We start from the raw sequence: 20,083 nt of genomic DNA on the forward strand, positions 1-20,083 counted from the left end.
AAAAAATGGTAAAGAGATGCTGGGCAGGCAAAAACAAGAGCAGAATATTAATAGCAACAGCCATGTGCTTGCTAGAGACCAGAGCCTTAATTATATCCTCATTTAATTTTTACATCAACTCTATGAGATAGCAATCATTATTCCATCTCACAGATGAGGAAAAGACACAAAGCTAGTCCATGACAAACCAAGAGAACGCTACAGACTCAGTATACAAGACCACCATGAGAAAGTCACTCAGCCTTTCCCTGTGCTATTTTACGGTCTCCAGACAACAAAATCAAGCCCAAATGCCTCTGCCTGGCATTCAAGGGCCAATGTATCCAACACGGGGAGCCTCTCAAATCTCAGCAGTGTCCACCTGTAAGCTGACAGTCACTAATGGCTTTATGCCATAAGGAAGCAGCTAAGATACAAGGCAGACGTGGGTCCAAGCCCCAGAACTGCATGACTTTGCCCACTGGTGAACCACCTTCACTGGCTCACTACTGCCTCTGCTCACGAGTTCCCTGGGCACGTATAAGACATGAGCCAGGCTTTCAAAGGTTTATAGGACACCTACTCCCAGAAAGGTATCTTTCTCATTACTCTATTGCTCCTGAACACTAAGGGACTGAATCAGTATTTCAGCATTTTATTATATGGTTTTGGGGGCCTTCATTTTATTTCCCCAATTTGCACACATTTTTAGAACCTGCATAACACCAAGCAAAGTGCTATACATGTAAAGTTTCCACTAATATTTGACTTGAACCCATTATGTGCCTTGCAATAACATGCAAGAGGATACCTTTTGAAGTTTAAAAAAAAACATAACATCCCACTGGACAGCTCAGGCCTTCATTTCTGTATCTATGGACCGGAAAAGTAAAGTCCAGAAGTCAATGGTTTCACCCAAGACATGGTTAAATTCAACACTGATCCCATTCTTGTCAAACATAAGCAAAGGCTCCTTGGGTTCAAATTAGGCTACTTCCTAGCTGTGTTCGCTGTCTTGGCCAAACAGTTCCATCTCTTACTGTCTCTCTGCCCCACTAGAGAAGGAGTATCTGTCTCAGAGTCATTCCAAGGTGATGAGAAATAATGCATTAAAAAAACTTACCACTTTGACCAATCCTATTGCTACCCCTGTAATTTTTATCATTGACATACTGTAATACACATGAATATATTATATATTCAGCATTCCCGGTCAAAAAGATAAGGATATAGCAACCACCAAAATAAAGAAGCAATTCTGGGTGCTCTCGTTTACTCTTTGCATTCTTCACTGCTCTCTCACATTCTTGTGGCCACATGCTCCCAAACTGCCAAGCACAAGTCTCACATCACAGCCGACAAAAAGCCCCACAGCTGTGTGCAGCCTGCACTCAGAAATGACTCAAACACAGCGTCAGGGAGCAGAGGAAAAAGGACGCTGCAAACCCTTTCTATCAAAACAAGGGCTTTGGTTGTGTGGAGACAAAGCTGGTTTGACCTTCCTTCTCACCCCTGAGCTTTCATGCTTGCCGTCTGATTAGCTAGTGTCTGGAACTAATTAACAGGTGTGGCAAGAAAGAAAGAAGGAAAACAAACCTTGGCAACTTTCTCTCGGGAACTGCTGACTCCAGATTTATAACAGCTCTTTTAGGACAGAACTGGCAGAGAACTCAGTGAGGCGAGTTCATTATTCACAGTGTCCACCGATTCGGCCTTCCAGTGTACCCACTACCAAGAAGGAAAAGTTAAGAATTCATCCCCGACTACATGATGGTTTCCTTGGCTATAGACAGTGCCCAAAATATCATGGACAAAAACACGTGAGCAGACCAAGCCTGAAGCCTTGGAGAAATCAGAGTGCGAGAACGTGAGTTTGCCCGGCTCCGGGGCTAAGACAGCAATGAAGGAAGCACAAATATTTTCCCCCCATCAAAGACATTACTTCTCTGTAACTACTTGGAAACCTCCAGAAACCAGTACAAATCACACACTACCTTGCAAACATGCCCTCTGCAGACGAAAGGTATAATTATATCCTGTTACCCAAGGTAACTTACCAAGAGCTCCCTAAAGTTTTCTGTAGCCAAAAGAAAATAATAATCTTTAAGTCCCTTACTTTATTCTTGGCCACAGGAAGAAAATACACTTACCCAGTAAGGCTTTTTTTCCCTTACTTCTGTTAACACACATATCATTTAGAGTTTAAAATGCACTCTAGCATTTCATCAACCTTATGTCAGAATACATACAAAGCCTTGATCCCGTACAGTGGCCAAGTATGAAAGAATTTAGACATCTGTCCAACTTGGCCTTCAATCTTCAATCACCTGGCCTTTCCCCTTTTCAGAACCCGGCTATCAGTCTTAAAAGTACCCAGAGTTCAGTCCAGTAAGTGCAATTCACAAGATGTGCCAAGCCGGCACATTCATCTATGTATGAATAGAAGTACCATGTTGTTAGGAAAAAGATGGATGGCTTTGGAGTCAGAAGCCTGGGTCCACCACTTTCAAAAGTATCTGATGCTGGGTAAGTTTCTTAATTAAGCAAAACTTCCATGTGCTCACCTGGGAAGCACAAGGATGAATTTCAGATAAGGTGTGTCCAGCGCCTAGCAAGAGGCCCACCACGCTCATAGTAGGTGCTCAATCAATGGCCACGCCACAGTGCGACACACCTGCAGAAGGAGTAACAGCAGAATTTCCAGACACCCTCCCTCTTCCCTGCAAGACTGGCTGGGCACAGAGGTGTTCATCGTAGAAATCAGGGCTTGAAGCAGGAAACACTACCAAGGAATAAAATTCCCAGACCTCGTGAAAGGACAGGGAGGGGGGCAGCTGTCAGTAGCAGCAGACACAGGCGATCACACCATCCCTAAAAAGGGATTTGCCTTGGTAACTCAAGAGAAATACTAAAACTCTGTGTGGACAGAAAGGTCTGGTGGACTATTTTCCTTTAAGAGTCACTCTGAAATCTGGCTCTGCCAAAGAGAATGAGAAAGTCCTCAGGGAGCTCCTTTATCTTCCCCTTCCCACGTGGTCACACACAGCTGCTCTCATCACCCCTCCCCTGGGTTTCCAAGGCAGGCTCAGGGCGGGGCCTGAGGACCCACTGACACTCCTTCAACACCCTCACTTGAAGACTTCAACATCCTTGTTTATCCCTCATAAAAGAACTTAAAACTGAAACCCAGATTCTTATCGGCTGCACCAAACAAAGGGTATGTGACCACCCTGCCAATTGTTCCCTGGGAAGGAAGCAGCCCCATCCAGAACCTGAAGAACAATTAAACAGGGATGGATTTTCCCAGCCAACTCGCTTCTTCCCTCCCCAGCAGCGGCCACCCTCGCCCAAGTTCTTGGCCTGCAGATGTGCACTGATACACAGGACCCTGGCTAGAAACCCTTGTAGGCGGACCTGAGCTTCCTGATGGAAGTGTGTTTATGTCTCTCACATTCTCCCTATTTTCCACGTCCAAATTCAGCAGCAGGTTGGCAAGTACAGAATATCTACTCTACTTGGAAGAGCCTTTCATTTTAACATTCTGTTGTAGGAAGGAATCAAACATCCTCTAGAGATGTTTTGGATGTGTCTCTACTATACTAACACAGAGACAACCCCCCGACCCATCTCAACAAATCCACAGCTGTGGCAAAGCTTGGACAACTTCCTGGTAATAACCCAGAGTTCAGTGCTTGGATCTGGTATGAGATCGGCCAGAAACAGGAACTTGGGCCACAATAAAACCAAATACCCAGGAGAGTAAATACACAGGCCTGGGAGACTGTGTGAGGAAAGATTCTATGGCCTCTTCCACCTGGCAGGAGGGCATGGGCGCTACGACCCATTAGCACTCTTGTCAGGGAACTTCTGCAGGCCACTGGCAATCTCCGAAGATCTCTAAGGTCCCCTCTGCTTTTCGAATTGCTGAGCAAGAGTGCAATCAGAATGCTCAAGGTATTCTACGCAGTCCTGGATTTCCTAGGCAGCAGAGGCTGGTGTCTTAAAAGCATGCAGGCCTGTCTGCAACCCTCCACAGGTCCCACAAGGCATCACCAACGGGAACCAGAATGGGGAGAAATGGAAGCCAGGAGCTCTGCTAAATGCCCACTCAGGAGCTAAAACAATAACGGCTATTATTCTCAAGTGCTTCCTATTTGCCAGGCCTGTGCCAAACACATTCCATGACTTACCTCATTTACTCCTTCAACAAATTTGTGGAGCAGGGACTATTAACCCATTTCACAGATGGGCAAACAAAGCCACAGCCCTCTATCCTGATATCACCCAGACTCCAGTGCTTCCTAGTGCCTGTGCCTCCCAGAAGGCAACTCTCTCCATCAATGACAAGGGTCTCTCCTGGTCCTGTGTTTTCAAGGGGCAGGGATGGAAAATGTGATCGCTGTCACACAGGGGACTGCAGTTATGAAATGTTCTTGTGAAAGGTCAGGTAAGGTCTGAAGGAGCGCCCTAAACCGGCGCTATCCGATAAAAATACAGTGCAAGCCACGAATGGGAGCCACATATATAATTTTAAATTTTATGACAGTCACATGAAACAGTAAAAAGAAACAGGTGATATTACTCTTAATATAGTCCACTTAACTCTATATATCTAAAACATTATCATTTCAATAGACAATGTAAAATTTTAATGAGATATTTTACATACTTCTTCCATATGTCTTGGAAATCCAGTGTGTATTTTACACTTAAAACACATCTCAATTTGGACAAGTCACATGCCAAGTGCTCAATGACCACATATGGCTGGGGGTTCCCATACTGGACAGCACAGCTCTACAGATATTTCACAGTAAATTAGCTAAGGCTCAACATTAGAAGGGACCTTTAGGGGGAAAATCCACACCCAGGAAACAAATATGGGCTCACTTGATGTCATCCAAGTACTTGGTATATTACCAACACCACAAATTTATCTGATGTCAGCTTCACGAAAGAATTCCTTTTGCCTTTTATCCCTGCTCTCCAATTTCCTTATCAAACATAATACTGATCAGAGGACAGCTCAAATTTTGAGAAACAAGCTACCCTAAAGGTAACAACGAATGTATTCAGAGTAAACACAAGGTACTTTACCAGGTATAAGCAACAGGGGGAAAGGGCCCATTTAGGCAGTCACAGTTTTGAAAACCGTTGTTACCAAGCCCATATGTAACACTTACTTAAACAGCTAAGAATTCAAAAAGGTGTCACTTTGGAATATAAACAGTCCTAAAAGAGCCATCATCTGATGCAGAACCTCTGGGCTTTGAAGAAATGAAAAAATAAGCAACTAATTTTAGATCCCTAAACCTCCATTAGTAAAGCTTACCCATTAGAATATGATGCAACCACCATCAAGAGACTGGACTTTTTTCCCCCTGAATAAATGAATGTGAGTCAAGTATGAGCCCAAATCAATTTCATGGATCAGGAAGCCTTTGCACAGGTACTTGCTATTGATACCTGCTGTTTCAGGTCAAATTCAAAATAGCTGTATGGCTTAAAAATTGCCTGTATAGCAGCAAACCTATTTGCAAGGATATAAAAGCCCCTTGGATATGCCTCTCTAAATGCTATTTTCACAGGTTGACTAACATGTCTCAGTATAGCACAGGGATGGCACAAAAGTCCTCTCCCAGGCCAACTCTTACAAAGGATTCTAACCCCCAGTTCCGGCAGGCCTTAGCAGGAAAGAGTTCCGTGATCAATTAGCAATGTCTGCCATGGCTATGGGTAAAGATGAAGGGCCTCACATGTCAATTTGCAATCCCTGTGTAGAAAAACTGCAAAAAAACACAGGGGCAAGAGAATACAAACACACGTGCTACAGACTTTCACTGAATGTTTCTATCTGCATGCACGCAGAGCACGCGAAGGGTCCCACATTAACAGAGATACAGCAAGGCATGTACATCTTACCCACACAGATAATTTCAGTAATGAGAATACCAAGGGTAACCTAAGCCTGATCCTTCAAGCAGGGGGTATTTAGGGCAAATTAAAACCTAATAGACCTTTTAATACATCTCCGTCAATAGACAATGTTCCTGAGTGGTCACGTGTGCCTTAATTCATCCACCACCTACTCTGCCAGCAGAGAAGGAACATAATATCATCCAAAAAGCCAAATTCAAATTCTGATCCCACTACTTCATTAACTGCGGGATCTCTCCTCTCCCCAAGTTCCAGCCCTCCCACCTTTTCTTAGGGTTGCATGGTGTTAACTGAGGGCATAGTTATGCAAGCACTTCTTTCATAAATCTTAAGCAACAGCTATTAAAAACAGGTACCACTGATACCGTCCTATGCGCCTAATGCTTTCCTGGTGCTTTGCGCACAGGATCTCATTCCATGTTCGCAAGGACTCTGGGATATTGAAACTCCCATTCTACAGATGAGAAAAACAATCAAGTAGGTACAGACCCAAGTTAGTACAGGACAAGGCTCAGATTCACTAACTTCAGCCAGTTAACTTGACTGACAGATCTGTGCAATTCCAAAAACATGCATTTGCCACTGGCCTCTTTCATCTGAATCCACCCATCTTAAGTCTCATTTCCTCAAAACCCTGTTAAAGGTCCCTAGGCATCTGAGAGTTATTTCCACAGACTGCTTTGTTTATCTGGTCAGAGTGCTTACGGTTCCCCCAGCTTCTCCAGAAATCAATTTTCCCTCGACTCGGCATCTCGAGTGAAGGCACAAACCTCAGGAACCAGCAGGTCCCTCACATCAGTTAATACACTGCAGTAACTGAGACGTTTTTCTTTTAAAAAGCACATCCTAAAAAGGTCCAGAAAGAACTCTAATGCCAGAGTCACCCACCCTCTATCACATAAAATAATTTCAGCAGTTTCTGCGCAAATTGACCAATTGAGAAAATGAGGGGCTGATGCCTAAAACTGTCAAGTGATTTTCCGCACCCTCCACACGTGGCCTCTGCACACACGTAAGCAGAGAAAATGACTAGTTTTGGAAGAGAAAACAACTGGCTGAGAGACGAATAAAAGAGGGCAGGCACCGAGTAGCGATGTGTGCTGGGAAACTTAACTTATGCCTAAGCACATTTGGACTGACATGATGCACAGCTAACACCTGTTTAACCAAGGGCATTAGACAACATGGTCAACCGATACCTGTCAAGCAAGCCCAAATGGTCAGTTCAGGCAAGCCCTTCTCCTAGACCAACCTGCCCAAAGCCATTACCAGGCAACAGATCAACATTCATCTTCACGCTCTACAGTCAGCTCAAGCAAGTTCTGCTGCCCTCTACCTACCTTGTGTCACTGTCACCGTCACCAGGACAACCAAAGCAGAAATGAGACGGCCTACTTCTCCTGCATCAACCCTACAGCCAAGGTCATTTCTGATGCAAATGAACACCAGATTCACAGAATTTAGCCTAAATTATTCCACAAGAGAGAAAAAAAAAAAGGTTTGTGACCATCAAAACCTAACCCTGCTGCCCCATGAGACATCTGACCCCTAATTAGAATATATCATTTTCAGCAATAGATACCCTGGTGACCAGTAATAGGAAGTACAAATTTAGCTTCTCCGTTTTTAAAGATGGACTTCAAACACCATGACAATATATATAAACTCTGAGTTCTCTTAAGAAAGATGTTGACCTTGGATATCATGTCTCTTAAGAGGATGCAATGTGACATTTCTGGAAAACACATACAATGATATTATTACTGTCTTGTAAAATGTCCTGTAAGTGTTCTAGAGAGCATTAGCTGCTCATTCTCTCAGTGCTCAAAAATGACTACCAACACCTAGATACTGAGGATTGAGCAGGTGGAAGGACTGAGGTCTCGCCCTCAAAGGGCATAGAGCCTAATTAGGCTCTGAGTCATACACGAACAATTCACACAGATGTACCATATATTATAATGACTATTTAAAGAACATGTGCTGGAATTAGGGTGAAGAAATTACCTCCTCAAATCTTCCAAATGCCCATACCAAAAGCTGGACACACTACTCCACCCAAAGTTCAGGTTTTCCTATGTTGTTGTTGGATGAATTAAGATATGTGATATTTCCAACACAGATTAAAAATCCATACATGTGTCACATGCAAAAAATTATTAGACCAGGGAGATTATATGAAAAAATTAAGCTCTTTGGCAAGGGACCCACTAAGGTGACATCTCCAATATTAATTTACTAGATTCTACTGTATTGGTCACTGGCCTTCCCTCTCTTACCCCCCATATCATGCCCTTCTTGGGGAGTTTGGTAACAAGAAAGTGACCAAGGGCACTAGTTCTTAAATGAGAAACTTTTTAAAATTGAACAAGCCAACAGCAATTTAGATCAGCAGTAAACCTGCCACATTATTATGAAGGATCCAAGCAGCAGGCTATGTGCAGAGCCAAAAAAACAACACAGCCAGGAGAGGTGAACTTCAGACCCATAGGAAGAGCGCCACTTCATCAGCCAATGATGCACGTGGCTGCGCTAGCGCATGCGCACACATACACATACACACACAAGCAATCCAGGCAATCAAAACCCCAAACAAACAACAGCAAAAAAAGAAAAAGAGAAAAAAAAAAGTGTCCCTCGGGTAGAAATCTAGAAATCACCTATGCAGGTGGCAAACACCTCCAGAGATCAGCTGAGAATTGTAAATAACCACTGCGGGCCAGGTGAGGGCCCCAGCTCAAGGGGCAGCCACTATTTAATTCCAGCTTACTGCTGTCACCCAGCAAGACACATGCCCTACGTTGCTATACCTTCCAATTTTCCAGGAGTTGCGCAGACGTTTATGAGAAGCCCCCGTGAGGGCAGGAGTCTCCATCCGTTTTGGTCACCACTGTCTCCCCAGCGCCTGGCACGCTGCAGGCATTCAGGATACACTTGATGACATGAATGAGAAATGCCCCGTTTTTTAATTCAACTTTTTTTCAACACAATATGGCCAAACAGAGCACCTGCTGGCCAGAGGTCCCCTGCAGAGCTCCAAATAACCCGAATGACTGTCCTTTCTCCATTCCTCTTTTCCAGAGTAAGCTCAGGAACTACCTTGGGGATTTCTTTTTAGATAAAGAATCCTGCCACCACCATCCCAATCCTAAATCACATTCAATAGTTTTAAAATCCAGGCATAACTTCATTGGCATGAGCAAACTTCCTTTTTTCCTTTTTTTTTAACCTGGACTCCAGGAGAAATCAGGTTTCCTGTTTAAAAAAAAAAATAGCTTACAGGCATTTCATTAACCAAGATCCACTCACTACCTTGTTTGTTAACTCGCCCAGGATATTGTGCAGCAGGGTTTGCGAAATAATCAAAGGGTTCTTAACGCCTTAAAAAGCAAACTCTCAGAGTAAAGCTAACCGGAAGGACCCCTCACAAATCACATTACAATATGGGCTGGGAATCTGAGTTGTGTATTGCAGAAAGGCCACAACCTCCCAAACCACCCAGTGTGTAATCAACAATCCCTAAAAATTCCGGAAGAATTTTAGAAGCCATTTAGTTAAGGGTGAGGAAAACAACCCCAAAGAAACTGAGGGTCTTGCCCAGATCCCACAGCTGGCTTGGTGGGCTTCCATGGCTAGTTCTAAACTCCAGAGAAAAAATCCAGAACCCAAACCATCTCGTGCCAAGCACAACTCCCTTAGACATTTTCCTGAAGTCATAATGCAGAGCCTGCAGGCCACACTCAAATGGTACATGGGATGACAATAATAACCCATTATTATAACATAACCATATTCAACGCCCCAGACGAAAGTTCTCAAATTATAAACTAAATGAATTTAGATCTTTTTGAAGAGGATTCAGAAAAACTCACCAACAGCAAACTCACTCTATTCACAGTTATTACCAGCTTATTCAGAAGCTAAAGTAATTTGCAGAAAGGTCATCTCTTCAATGTAACCAAATAAAATGCTATAGTAATTGCCTTACTTCCTTATTTAATTGTAGCAAATACAGGAAAACACCTTTATTTCACCCAGTGTTTATGGTACTTGCTTATATGGGAATAGTAGTGTCAAATACAAACGGCTGGGTCTGTCTTTTAACCGGCCTTCCTGTGCAATTAGGAAAAACATCTTCCAAATGAACAGCAACCATTCTGACTCGAAATAATTCTTTTTTTTTTTTTTCCCATTTATTTATTTATCTTTGTCTGCTTTGGGTCTTCCTTGCTTCACGCGGGCTTTCCCGGCGAGCGGGGACTACTCTTTGTTGCGGTGCGCGGGCTTCTCATTGCGGTGGCTTCTCTTGTTGCAGAACACGGGCTCTAGGCACGCGGGCTCAGTAGTTGTGGCTCGCGGGCTCTAGAGCACAGGCTAAGTAGCTGTGGCGCACGGGTTTAGTTGCTCCTCGGAATGTGGGATCCTCCCAGACCGGGGATCGAACCTGTGTCCCCTACACTGGCAGGCAGATTCTTAACCACTGCACCACCAGGGAAGTCCCTGACTCAAAATAATTCTGAGAGACAACTAGAGAGACATATTTTACCTACCCCCCCAACAAAGGTGACCTTGAACAACTGACAACCTCCTTTTGGGTTTAGTTTCCTCATCCTAAAGTAAGGATACTCACGGTTTCTTCCAGAGAGGATTAAAGGCATATAAGAAGCTCAGACACAGCGGCTAGATCATGGCAAGTGCTTGGTGAGTATGGGCTCTTATAACCATTGTTCCCATTTTAGAGATTCAAAAAATGAGGCCCATTTGCTCAACATAACACTGCTACAACAGATCAAGAATTTCAACCTGGACCTCTGAGGTCTCCCAGACCCCCACTACCACCCAACCCCACTTCCACAGGATGTTGAGGAATTTGCCCAGTGACATAGTGAAATGCCAGCTACCCAGTAACATAGCCAAGGCCAAGACTATGGCTCTTAACCTCCACTCACTGAATTGAAACACTTCAGGAAAAATGATATATTTTAAAAAACGAACAGAACTCATTTTTTATAAATAACCATCGCTTTGTAAATGAATCCTACTGATGATTCGTGACTAACTTGACTCTTGAAAAGTCGATGACATTTCCTCACTAATCTGGACTATGCTTTTATGTTTGGTAAATGGCTAATGGCTGTGTCTCCTACCCAAATTACTCCAAATTGATGAGTTTATCTGATTTAAGTGCACTGTGGAATTCATGTGGCTGCAATGGTGTCAGAATTCAAACACCTCTTGGATTCATCTAATAACGCGTATGAATTCCTCAAAAGTATACCCACTGCAGTATCAATTGACAACCTGCTTCCCTCTCCTTGTTAAGAAAATAGTATCACAGACCCAAAAATAAGAGCAGTTGTCCTATTTTCTTACATGGAAGTGTTACATATTCCATGAACTATGCTTTCATTGCTTCATTTTTAGTTGCTAGATTTCGGCAGCCAACTGTGTCACTTTGCTACAGCCCCAAAATAGCTAAGTCGAGTAGTTTAAAATCATTTTGTTGTTTGGTCAGAAAACCATCATGCTGATTTCTGTTTGCAAAAAAACTGATTAGAGGGCAGGAGCTTTGCACGCACAGTGTGTGGTTCTCTCTTGTATACTCTGCAGGTCTGAATCCATGAAGATATGGAGACAAGGGCATACGTGTGTTCAAGTGTCACACAAGTACAAAATAAAAGCAACACCCAAAGACTACTGTTTGTTTCCCATTAGTGGCACACAATTAAAACCCAGAAATGACAGTCAAAGGTAGACCCATTCCTCCTTGGTTACCACACAGCACAGCAGGCCTTACAAGGGGGATGGGCATTCCAGGGTGCAGGACCAAGCAACTCTTTCTACAGAGGATAACACCACACAGGGATCTTGCATGGTACATTTTAAGCCTGCAGAAAACATTTTTCACCTTTTAAGCAGGGAAAGAGGAGACCTCCTTTGCGATGTGAGCAAGGAGGTTATCTCAGACTTCACGGAGGCTTTCTCATTTCTTTAAACCTCAAAATGTAACCATTTTACTAATTATACATGGGATGCTCTCATGCCAGCCTCCCTCGCCCTCAAGAACAAATCCAGGCACAAAAATTATCATGCACGTTTATATAAATTTTTTGAAAATGTTTTTGTTTTTACATATAATTGTCTTTTTCAGTTCAATTTTCTTCTTTCTCTATATTCCTACCCAAATCTCTCTAACACACACACACAAAAAATGGTTAATTTATTGAGCACTTACTATTTACCATGCACTGTGCTAAGTCCTTTAGCATGCATTCTCATTCAAGCCGCACGAAGACCTTAGGAGTCAGGGTCCTATCACTATGCCAATTTGCAGAGAAAGAGAGGGCAAAAAAGTGAGGCACAGAGAAGTTAAGTAACTTGTCTAAAGCAGCACAGCTAGTAATGGCAGAGGCCGATTGGCTCGAGATGATATTCTGATATATTTTAAACAACTTTCCATAGCTACCTGGTTCAGAAAGGAAATAAAAAGTATTAACAAGTTCTAGGCTCCTAAAAGATTTCTCCTTTTCATACGCAGATAAAACAGTACAGTGATCCTCCTTCAGTGTGGAAGTTGGCCTCCCACCCTCCACCCCAAGAGCAGCAGGAACACCACCCAATTCAGTTAAGGGGGCTCCGAAAAGAGAAACCGGGCACATCTGGAACCTGGTTAGCTGACTGGCATTCCCCCACCCAGCCCTAAGAGCACTTTTTACAATGGTTTTTTTAAAAGATAATCATATCAAGTGCTGTAGTCATAAAAATTTTGAGACTGCATAGGCCTGGCAAACCAACTCACAAAGATCATATATTTTTTCTGTCAAAACACCAAACATTTTGCTACGAGTCATACCAGATGAAATGGCCCCTCCAATTATAGGTGTCCCTATAAAAGGAGACAACTGCTCATGAAGCCCTCTAGCTACCTCAAGCGATCTTGCACAGCCATCACTGATAAACCTCACAGTGCTTCTCATAATAGGAAAAAACCACAAACTTATCAGTTACATATTTCAATCATCACAGGCTTTTCTGAAAACGAAATTCACCTACATTACTTCCAAACTTTTTTTTTTTAAGAGACATTAACAATTCCTTTGTCTTGAAAATCTGAGACAAAAAGGAATTGTACGAAAAAAGCAAGGAGAGGTAAACGGTATTTAAAAACATGCATCATTTTTGGAGTGATTTTTTTGGTTAGAACTCCATGTAAACAAATAAAAAATAAAAAGTCAAAGCAAAGTCAGTAACAGAGAACTTTTTTTACAGATGTGCATTTGCTCTTCTGAGTGCACAGAACACTGCCACAGTTCTGGAATTGGGTCTTTTACAAGCAAGATGGTCACTTCCATTTCTCAGACAGGCAAACAAAGGTATGGGATCATTTAATCATTTGGGAATACTTACTGAGGGCCTAACGTGTACCAAGACAACCTCATTCTGGTTCAAATTCAGCAACGGCCCATGGAATTCCACAAGCAGCTCTCACCGCCTGTTGGGGGCAGGCTATTCTCAGAAGAACATTCTCACTTTCCTGAGCCCCTCCCTCAGTAGCTACCAGCTTTGCCCAGATCAAGCTCAGACGGAGAACTAAAAGTGGAGGCAGGGCACGTCTCCTTGGCTTCCTTTATATTGTTAGATACACAGACCTTTTATTCTTTACACAGCCAGCCAAAAACGCAGCTTCGCTCATTACCGCCCCTCACCTGATAATGGTCAACCTATAACCAAAGCCCACCAAGAGCTTACTGGGGGGGGGGGGGGTGTCAAGCACTTTTGAGATAACTTCAGATGCTTTGAATTTCTCCCATAAAGTCTGATTTATGAAATGTGACTACATGAAAGATATGCCCTAGAATTAAAGTGTTAATCACAACTTTTTTTCATTCTTGAAACTCAGAATGCACACCCATATTACAACTTTATCCTGCTTAGGAATGACATTGCATTGTCCTGCATGCTTTGAGTAGAATGCTGAAGGTATATTCAGATTTAAAAGAAAAAAAAAAAAACAAAAAAACACCTTTCACCATAAAAGGAGAGAGGTAAAGCAACAAAGCACTAGCAACACTTAATTGCTTTCCTCACCTAGGTATGGCTAATGTGTCCAGACTGTCCTTTTGGTCAAGAAGTTTCCAGGAAAATGAGGGAGGGGTAAGGAAGTAGGAGGGGATCCCTAATAATAATTGTTCTGGGGCATTTTAAATGCTCTTTCATAAAAGGCAAGAAAGTTCATTTCAATTAGTGCAGTGATATGTAACTGATTATACTACATTAACTTGGGAGTTTTTCAGAATAGAAAGATGAATCAGAAAGGGTTTTTGTTTTATTTTGCTATGTTAAATCATCAGCATTCCCCATACTGCCTCATTTAAACAATGTTATCTTTTATTCTGTGAAAACGGGTCCATAATTAAGGGGAGATGCCCAGAGCTTCACAACTGGTTAGTTCTTTTTCTCATTTCAGCCAACCTTTCCAATAACCATTCTGCCTGTGGCAACAGCAACTTCCCTACTTCCAAAAGGTCCTGTCATGCCTATTTGTACTAATAGTCTTCATCAACTCTGTAATATGAACACTGTTTAGAAGGAAACATCGAAAATTTTATTCCATGACTGCATTAGAGGGACCAAGTTTCAAGACTGGACAAAGATCCTCCATTTTCAAATAAGACACTTTGGGGAAGGGGCTGGGGGGGCATGGTTTCTCACCCCATCCCTGAAGAGTAAGATTGCTGACTTACAAATATGTTACTTCTGCGTTTTTCTAATAAGGCCATAAAGGATGTCCATCAGGACTAAAGCATGTACATGCAAATACACCAAGAGACAGCTCAGAGGGAGATTCGCAGGACATCAATCACAGATCCTCCGATTCTGACACATCCAAGGTACACAGCAGAGCTTACCCATCTGAAATGTTTCCAACATCAGCCTCCTAGATGTAATGTCATTACTGTACAAAACATATCAGAATCAAAGAGAAGGGTTTCAACTCTGAGGGCAGAAAGAGAAGTCAATTAAAAAAAAAAATTTAGTTTCTGCTGAATAGCTTAAGAATGTAAAATGCACAAAATGTTAACCCTTCCAAATAACATAATTTATTTGCTGTTGGAGGCACTTAAATTCTCAATGATTAGAAACATATACACCCAATGCTTAAATGAACTGTGTGTAAGATTTGCTTTAAAATAATGAGGTGTTGGGGAGGATGGGGTGGGCAATGGAAGAGGGAAAATTGAGTTGTAACTGTTACAGCTGAGTAGGGGGTTCACAGGGGCCCATTATATTTTTCCATTTTCATAAATTTTTCCATAATATTTTTTTTAGATGTCAGAAAACAACGTCCTATGCACTACATCATGTTGATAACACTTGTGCTCTGGAAATGGAAACATCCGTTGAAACATTAATGGCGACAAGGGTCCCACACCTGCCATACTGTTGTTGAGAGACTAAAAGCCACTGTTTCCCATCCTCTGGGGAAAGACTCAGGCCAGGGCAATGTTTGCAAAACCCTTCCAAATTAAAGTTACCCTGTATCTTTCACAGGAGCTGAGAACAAATGTATCAGAAAAGTTAGCACGATTCTGAGGAAACAAACAAAATAACCAACAAGGGATTTTGGTGAAGATGTCACAAGGAGGAACCTAATCCAACACCAGAAGCATCTTTGTCCCTCGTGTCAACCAGATAAAGCCTTCCCAGGTCAGGGCTGCCAAGAAGGGGCGTCCCAAAGCGAACTCGGGTCCCCAGCGGTTGAGAGCCGCCCAGGAGCACCAGGGCGGAGCTGAGGCCGCCTCTCCCCTCCCAGGCGCATCTGCAGCGGCCCAGCCTCCAGCCCCAGCCTCATCCCACCGCGGCCCCACGGCACCTAGGCGGGTGGAGGTGGCGGGAGCCTGACGAGTGGCTCGGGGGCGCCCCCTGAGGTCCAGCAGTGTCGCGGCAGTTTCGGAAAATGGAAAGCAGGCGTCTCCGGCTCTTGACATTTTAACTTTGGTTGCAAAGGCTGCTGCTGCACCCTCTCCGGGCGCACTTTCCCAAACCACAACCCTCCTTACCCGCGCCTCGCACTACTGCCCCTTCCCTTTCCGACACCCTTCGGCTCCCGAACCACGGAATGGGCTATTTACCTCGTAGCGTGAGCACGCATAGAAAATGTGGAAGACGAAAACTGTCCCAGCCCGACGCAGGCGGCATCACTGGTGGTCCCATTTTGGATTTCAAGGGCTTCCTCACACATCAGGAAAAAGAAATCGCGGCTCGGCCCACTGACTGCACACCCGAGTGTAAGGAGAAGGCCAAAAGTGGAATTAGAAATTCCTCGTATTTCGCAAGGCTGCTCCCCTGCTGCCTCCCACTCACCCCATTAAAACGTGACCCTTACGAAGCTCAACCCCAGTGTGCACCTGAACCCACTCAGCCGGCAAGTCCACGACAAAGAAAAAAGTCTAGGAGGAGCAATGATTAACACAAATACTGAGCACTGGGGAAGCAAGGGAGATGTTTAAGGGTAAATGTCCACAGCGCCCCCGGGTCCCAGTGGAGGCAGGACCCTGGTGAGCAAACCCCAGGCCTCGGGTGAGTGTGAACGCACGTCCTCGCTCGGCATCCGAGCTGGGGTTCTGGGCTGTGGCCGGAGTTCCATGCGGTTCCAGGGACAGGAGAATGCGCAGAGGGAAATGCGAGGTGCCCGAAGAAAAGACAGTGCTTTGCCTCTCTGCCCCTCGAGGCCACCCCCGTGCCTGCAAAGGGGAAACTCGCTGCCAGTCCCCGAGGGCAGCAAGAGCGCCCGCGACCTCCTCCAGGGCGCACGACGGAGCTGGGGGACCCGGTGCACCAAAACCGTGCGCTCGGGCCACCCGGGGACAGGCGGCTATGACAAGGGGGAGCAGAAACATCGGGGGGCAGGTTCCTTTTTTTCTGGATCGCACCCTCCTCCGAATATCCAGGAGCTGGTGGATGAGAAGGCAGAAAAACGGGGGGGGGGGGGGGGGTTCCCTGTCCTTAGGAGAGCAAAGGATGAAAAACGAATCGCTCCCTTCTTCCCACCCCTTCCCCGACTAGGGCACAGGACGAGGCCTCCACCTGGGGGAGGGGGCCGGACAGACCGAAGGGAGCTCGGGGCTGCAGCCTGGGGGGAAAGGGGAGGCTACAAGAAGAAAGAGGGAGACAGCTGGCTGGCTTCTGCCCTCCCCTAGTGGAAAGAGAAAGGGGGGGTCGACCGGTGGAGGGCTGGAAGTGGAGGGTCGCCGAGCCGCACACCGCTACGTGCGGTGATTTATTATCTTCATCAATGGCCAATACTGTTCCTGTCTTAACCCGACCAGAAAAGAGCGGGTCTGGGTCTGCCAGCCGCGAACAGCCTGCAAAAGGGTAAAGATGAAGGTAGGCAGGGCGCGAGACAGAAAAAAATCTGCCCCGGCACGAACAGCAACCCAGCCGCCGACCCGCCCCCCCCCCCCCCGCCCCGATCCGAGCAGCCCAGCCAAGCAGAGTTGGGGGATAAAGGGGCCACGGGCCCGGGCTGGGGGAACCACGAATTTCCCTAAACCGCCTGCTCCCTGCCCTCCCACCGCGCCCAGGCCCCCGCGCCCAGGAAGGCTCCATCGCGCCGGCACCGAAGCTCAGCCCGTGCCCCAGCTTCGAGCCAGGGTCGTCCCTGACCCCCGAGACCAGAATGCACCCTGCTCCCAACGTCCCCAGTCCGCCACGGCCAGCCTCCAGCTTCCAGTCCCCGAACACTAGCCTCTCCAAAGAGTCGGGGAGCAGCAAATCAAGCCCCCCCCTTCTGAATCCCTTCAATCCTCGCCTGAGCGACGGACGCACCCTGGGCCCCCCAAACCCACAGAGACATACTCCCCATGGCCCCAATCTCCCCAACAGCCCCAGAGCGCTAGCTCTCCCGAACAGCGGCGGGTCAACAGAACGAGTCTTCTTTTCTCCTGACTCCGACTCCCCCAGGCCCCCTAAACCCGAGCGAGAGACAGACTCCTGCGGCCCCTGTCCCCCTCCCCGGCCAGCCCCTGCTTCCACCCTGCCCAACCACCAGCCTGCCTAATTACGCCGCCAGACCCAGCGGAGCGGCTCCCTCTCTCCTCCGCGGGCGTCGACCCCCCTCCACCCTCTCCGGGGTCCCCGGGACGGGCACCCGAGCTCCATGCCCCGGCGGCAACTCCGCATCCCCCGCGCGCGCTGGCCAGGGCCGCGTCCCCTCGGCGGCCGGCACTCACCGGGGAAGCACACGACATAATGGAGCACGGAACTGGTGATTTTCAGGAACAAAATCCACCAACACGGTTCCAGTAACCTCCGCATGTCCGAAAACGCACATCGAAAAGAAAAAAGCAGGGGGGGTAAACTTGTTGAATAAGTTCTTGCCTCGGTGTAAGCCTCCGCTAAGCCCGGGCTCTTCCCCTGCTAGTCCGCTCTACTGGGCCCCCGCGCTCGGCGGACCGAGTCCCCCTGGAATCCGGGAAGCCGCCGAGCGCCCCCCGGAAAATCTCAAAAAGTGACCGAGAACGCGGAGCCACGCTGGGGACGATCCTCGGCGGAGAAGGGCTGCTTTCCGTTCAAAAAGGAGCGAGCCGAGCGGGCAGGGCGAGAAGTCGGCGGGCGGCGGTGATGCCTGGGGCCCGGGGTAGGCAAGGACCGCAGGCGGCGGCGGCGGCGGCGGCGGCGGCGGCGAGCAGCCGAGGATCCCCAACTTGAGTCGGCAGAGCAGCCCGAGAGCCGGCGGGCGGCGGCGGGGATGAGCGCGGCGCTGCGTCTCCGGGCTTCAGGCAGGCAGCTCCTTCCAGGGCCCGGGGAAGGAAGAAGGCATGTTTGCGAGCGGGGAAGGGGAGGGTAAAGGCGGGGGGAGCGAAGAGCCCCCCAAAATAGAAACAGCCAGAGGAAACCGAGGGAAACACAAAGGATCTCAGAGGGGCGCTGGGGCGAGGGCGCCTTCAGTCCATGCTCCTGAAAGTTGTGGCTCTGGCGCGAGCTGGGGAGGATCGGGGAGCGCGGGGCTGGAAACTAGCCATGCCTCCATACAGGAAGTAACATGTGAGCATGGATCCTGGCAGAGACTTTAAAGCCGGCGAGCGAGCGAGCAAGGGGCGCGCGGCGGCGGTGGCGGCGGCGCGCGCCCCAGGGCGCGCAGCCGGGCTGCCGGCGGCGGGCGGGCGCGCGCGCCCCGCGCTCTTAAAGCAGCCGCACTCGGCTCCCACCTCTCAGGCGTCCCACAACCCGGTTCTCCCCGCCCGCAGCCCCGGGTGCTGCAGAGTCATCTGGGGCAGTTTCGGGGCTGGGGGCCGCTCCGGACGGGTCTCGGAGAGAGGGAGGAGAGCGACTGCCTTCGGGACCGGCGAGTCTCTGCCAGATTCCAGTCCTGCGAGTTCTTAAAGACGCCGCGCTGCGAGCGGGCTTGGCGAGGTTTCCCCCGCCCCCGTCTGCGTTGCTCGCGTATCCGAGACTTGGGGGGCCCTGGCTCCAGTTTGAGGAGAGGAGGGGGCGGCCTGCTGCCTTTATAGGGCGAGGAGGTTTCATGTTGAGTGTCTTCGCCCTGGCAGCACCGCGGTGGGGCGCGCCCTGCCCGCCCCCTGCTCACTCCCTGCTCGCGCCCCCATCCCGGCGAATGCCCCTGCCTGGAAACAAAGCCAAGCGGCCTTCGCACTCGGGCTCCGCGTTGGGGTTTAATTTCTTTCTTTCTTTTTTTTTTTTTTTTCTTTTTGGGCTTCCTTTGGTCTTGTTCCCGGCCAGGGAGAGGTGGGGGAGGGGAGAAATATCGATCCTAGGCTAGCAAAAACCAGCCTTTTCGAGTCCCACACACCCTTTCCCCGCGCCACGGTGGATCAGTGGCGGAGTTTTCCCAACTCGCCGCTCCACGGGAGGAGGGAAGGTTCCCGCACCACAGCCTGCTGGTGGGGAGGGTGCAGGAAGTGCGCCTCTAACCCCTGGCTGGGTGAAAGCTGCGCCGCGGGGCAGGACGGATTTCCTGGCAGCTACCCCGGGGAGCGGCAACCACTTTAGCAATCATGGAGAGGCGTCCGGGGGAAATGGAAGACTGGGCTTATCTGTAATGAGTTTTGTCCCTTGGCTCTTGGTGAGACAGATCTTTATCGCTTAGACTTCTAAGCGCCCTATTTTTCCCCCTTACGCCGGTGCTAAAAGTGGGGGATGAGGG

At 47.4% G+C, this 20,083-nt stretch overlaps 1 protein-coding gene across 3 annotated transcripts in view; it reads right to left on the reverse strand.

The window, feature by feature from the left end:
* PTPRG (protein tyrosine phosphatase receptor type G) overlaps positions 1–18,972 on the reverse strand; it is a 723,417-nt gene extending 704,445 nt beyond the window's left edge. For all 3 annotated transcript variants that reach the window (XM_068557227.1, XM_068557228.1, XM_068557226.1), the window contains exon 1: positions 18,150–18,972. In XM_068557227.1, the coding sequence (XP_068413328.1) occupies positions 18,150–18,234 (85 nt within the window). In that variant the 5' untranslated portion in view covers positions 18,235–18,972. The remainder of the gene's footprint in view (positions 1–18,149) is intronic.
* Between the last annotated feature and the right edge of the window lie 1,111 nt (positions 18,973–20,083).

This window comes from Eschrichtius robustus, chromosome 12 (genome assembly GCF_028021215.1).
Source record: "Eschrichtius robustus isolate mEscRob2 chromosome 12, mEscRob2.pri, whole genome shotgun sequence".
Lineage (NCBI taxonomy): Eukaryota > Metazoa > Chordata > Mammalia > Artiodactyla > Eschrichtiidae > Eschrichtius > Eschrichtius robustus.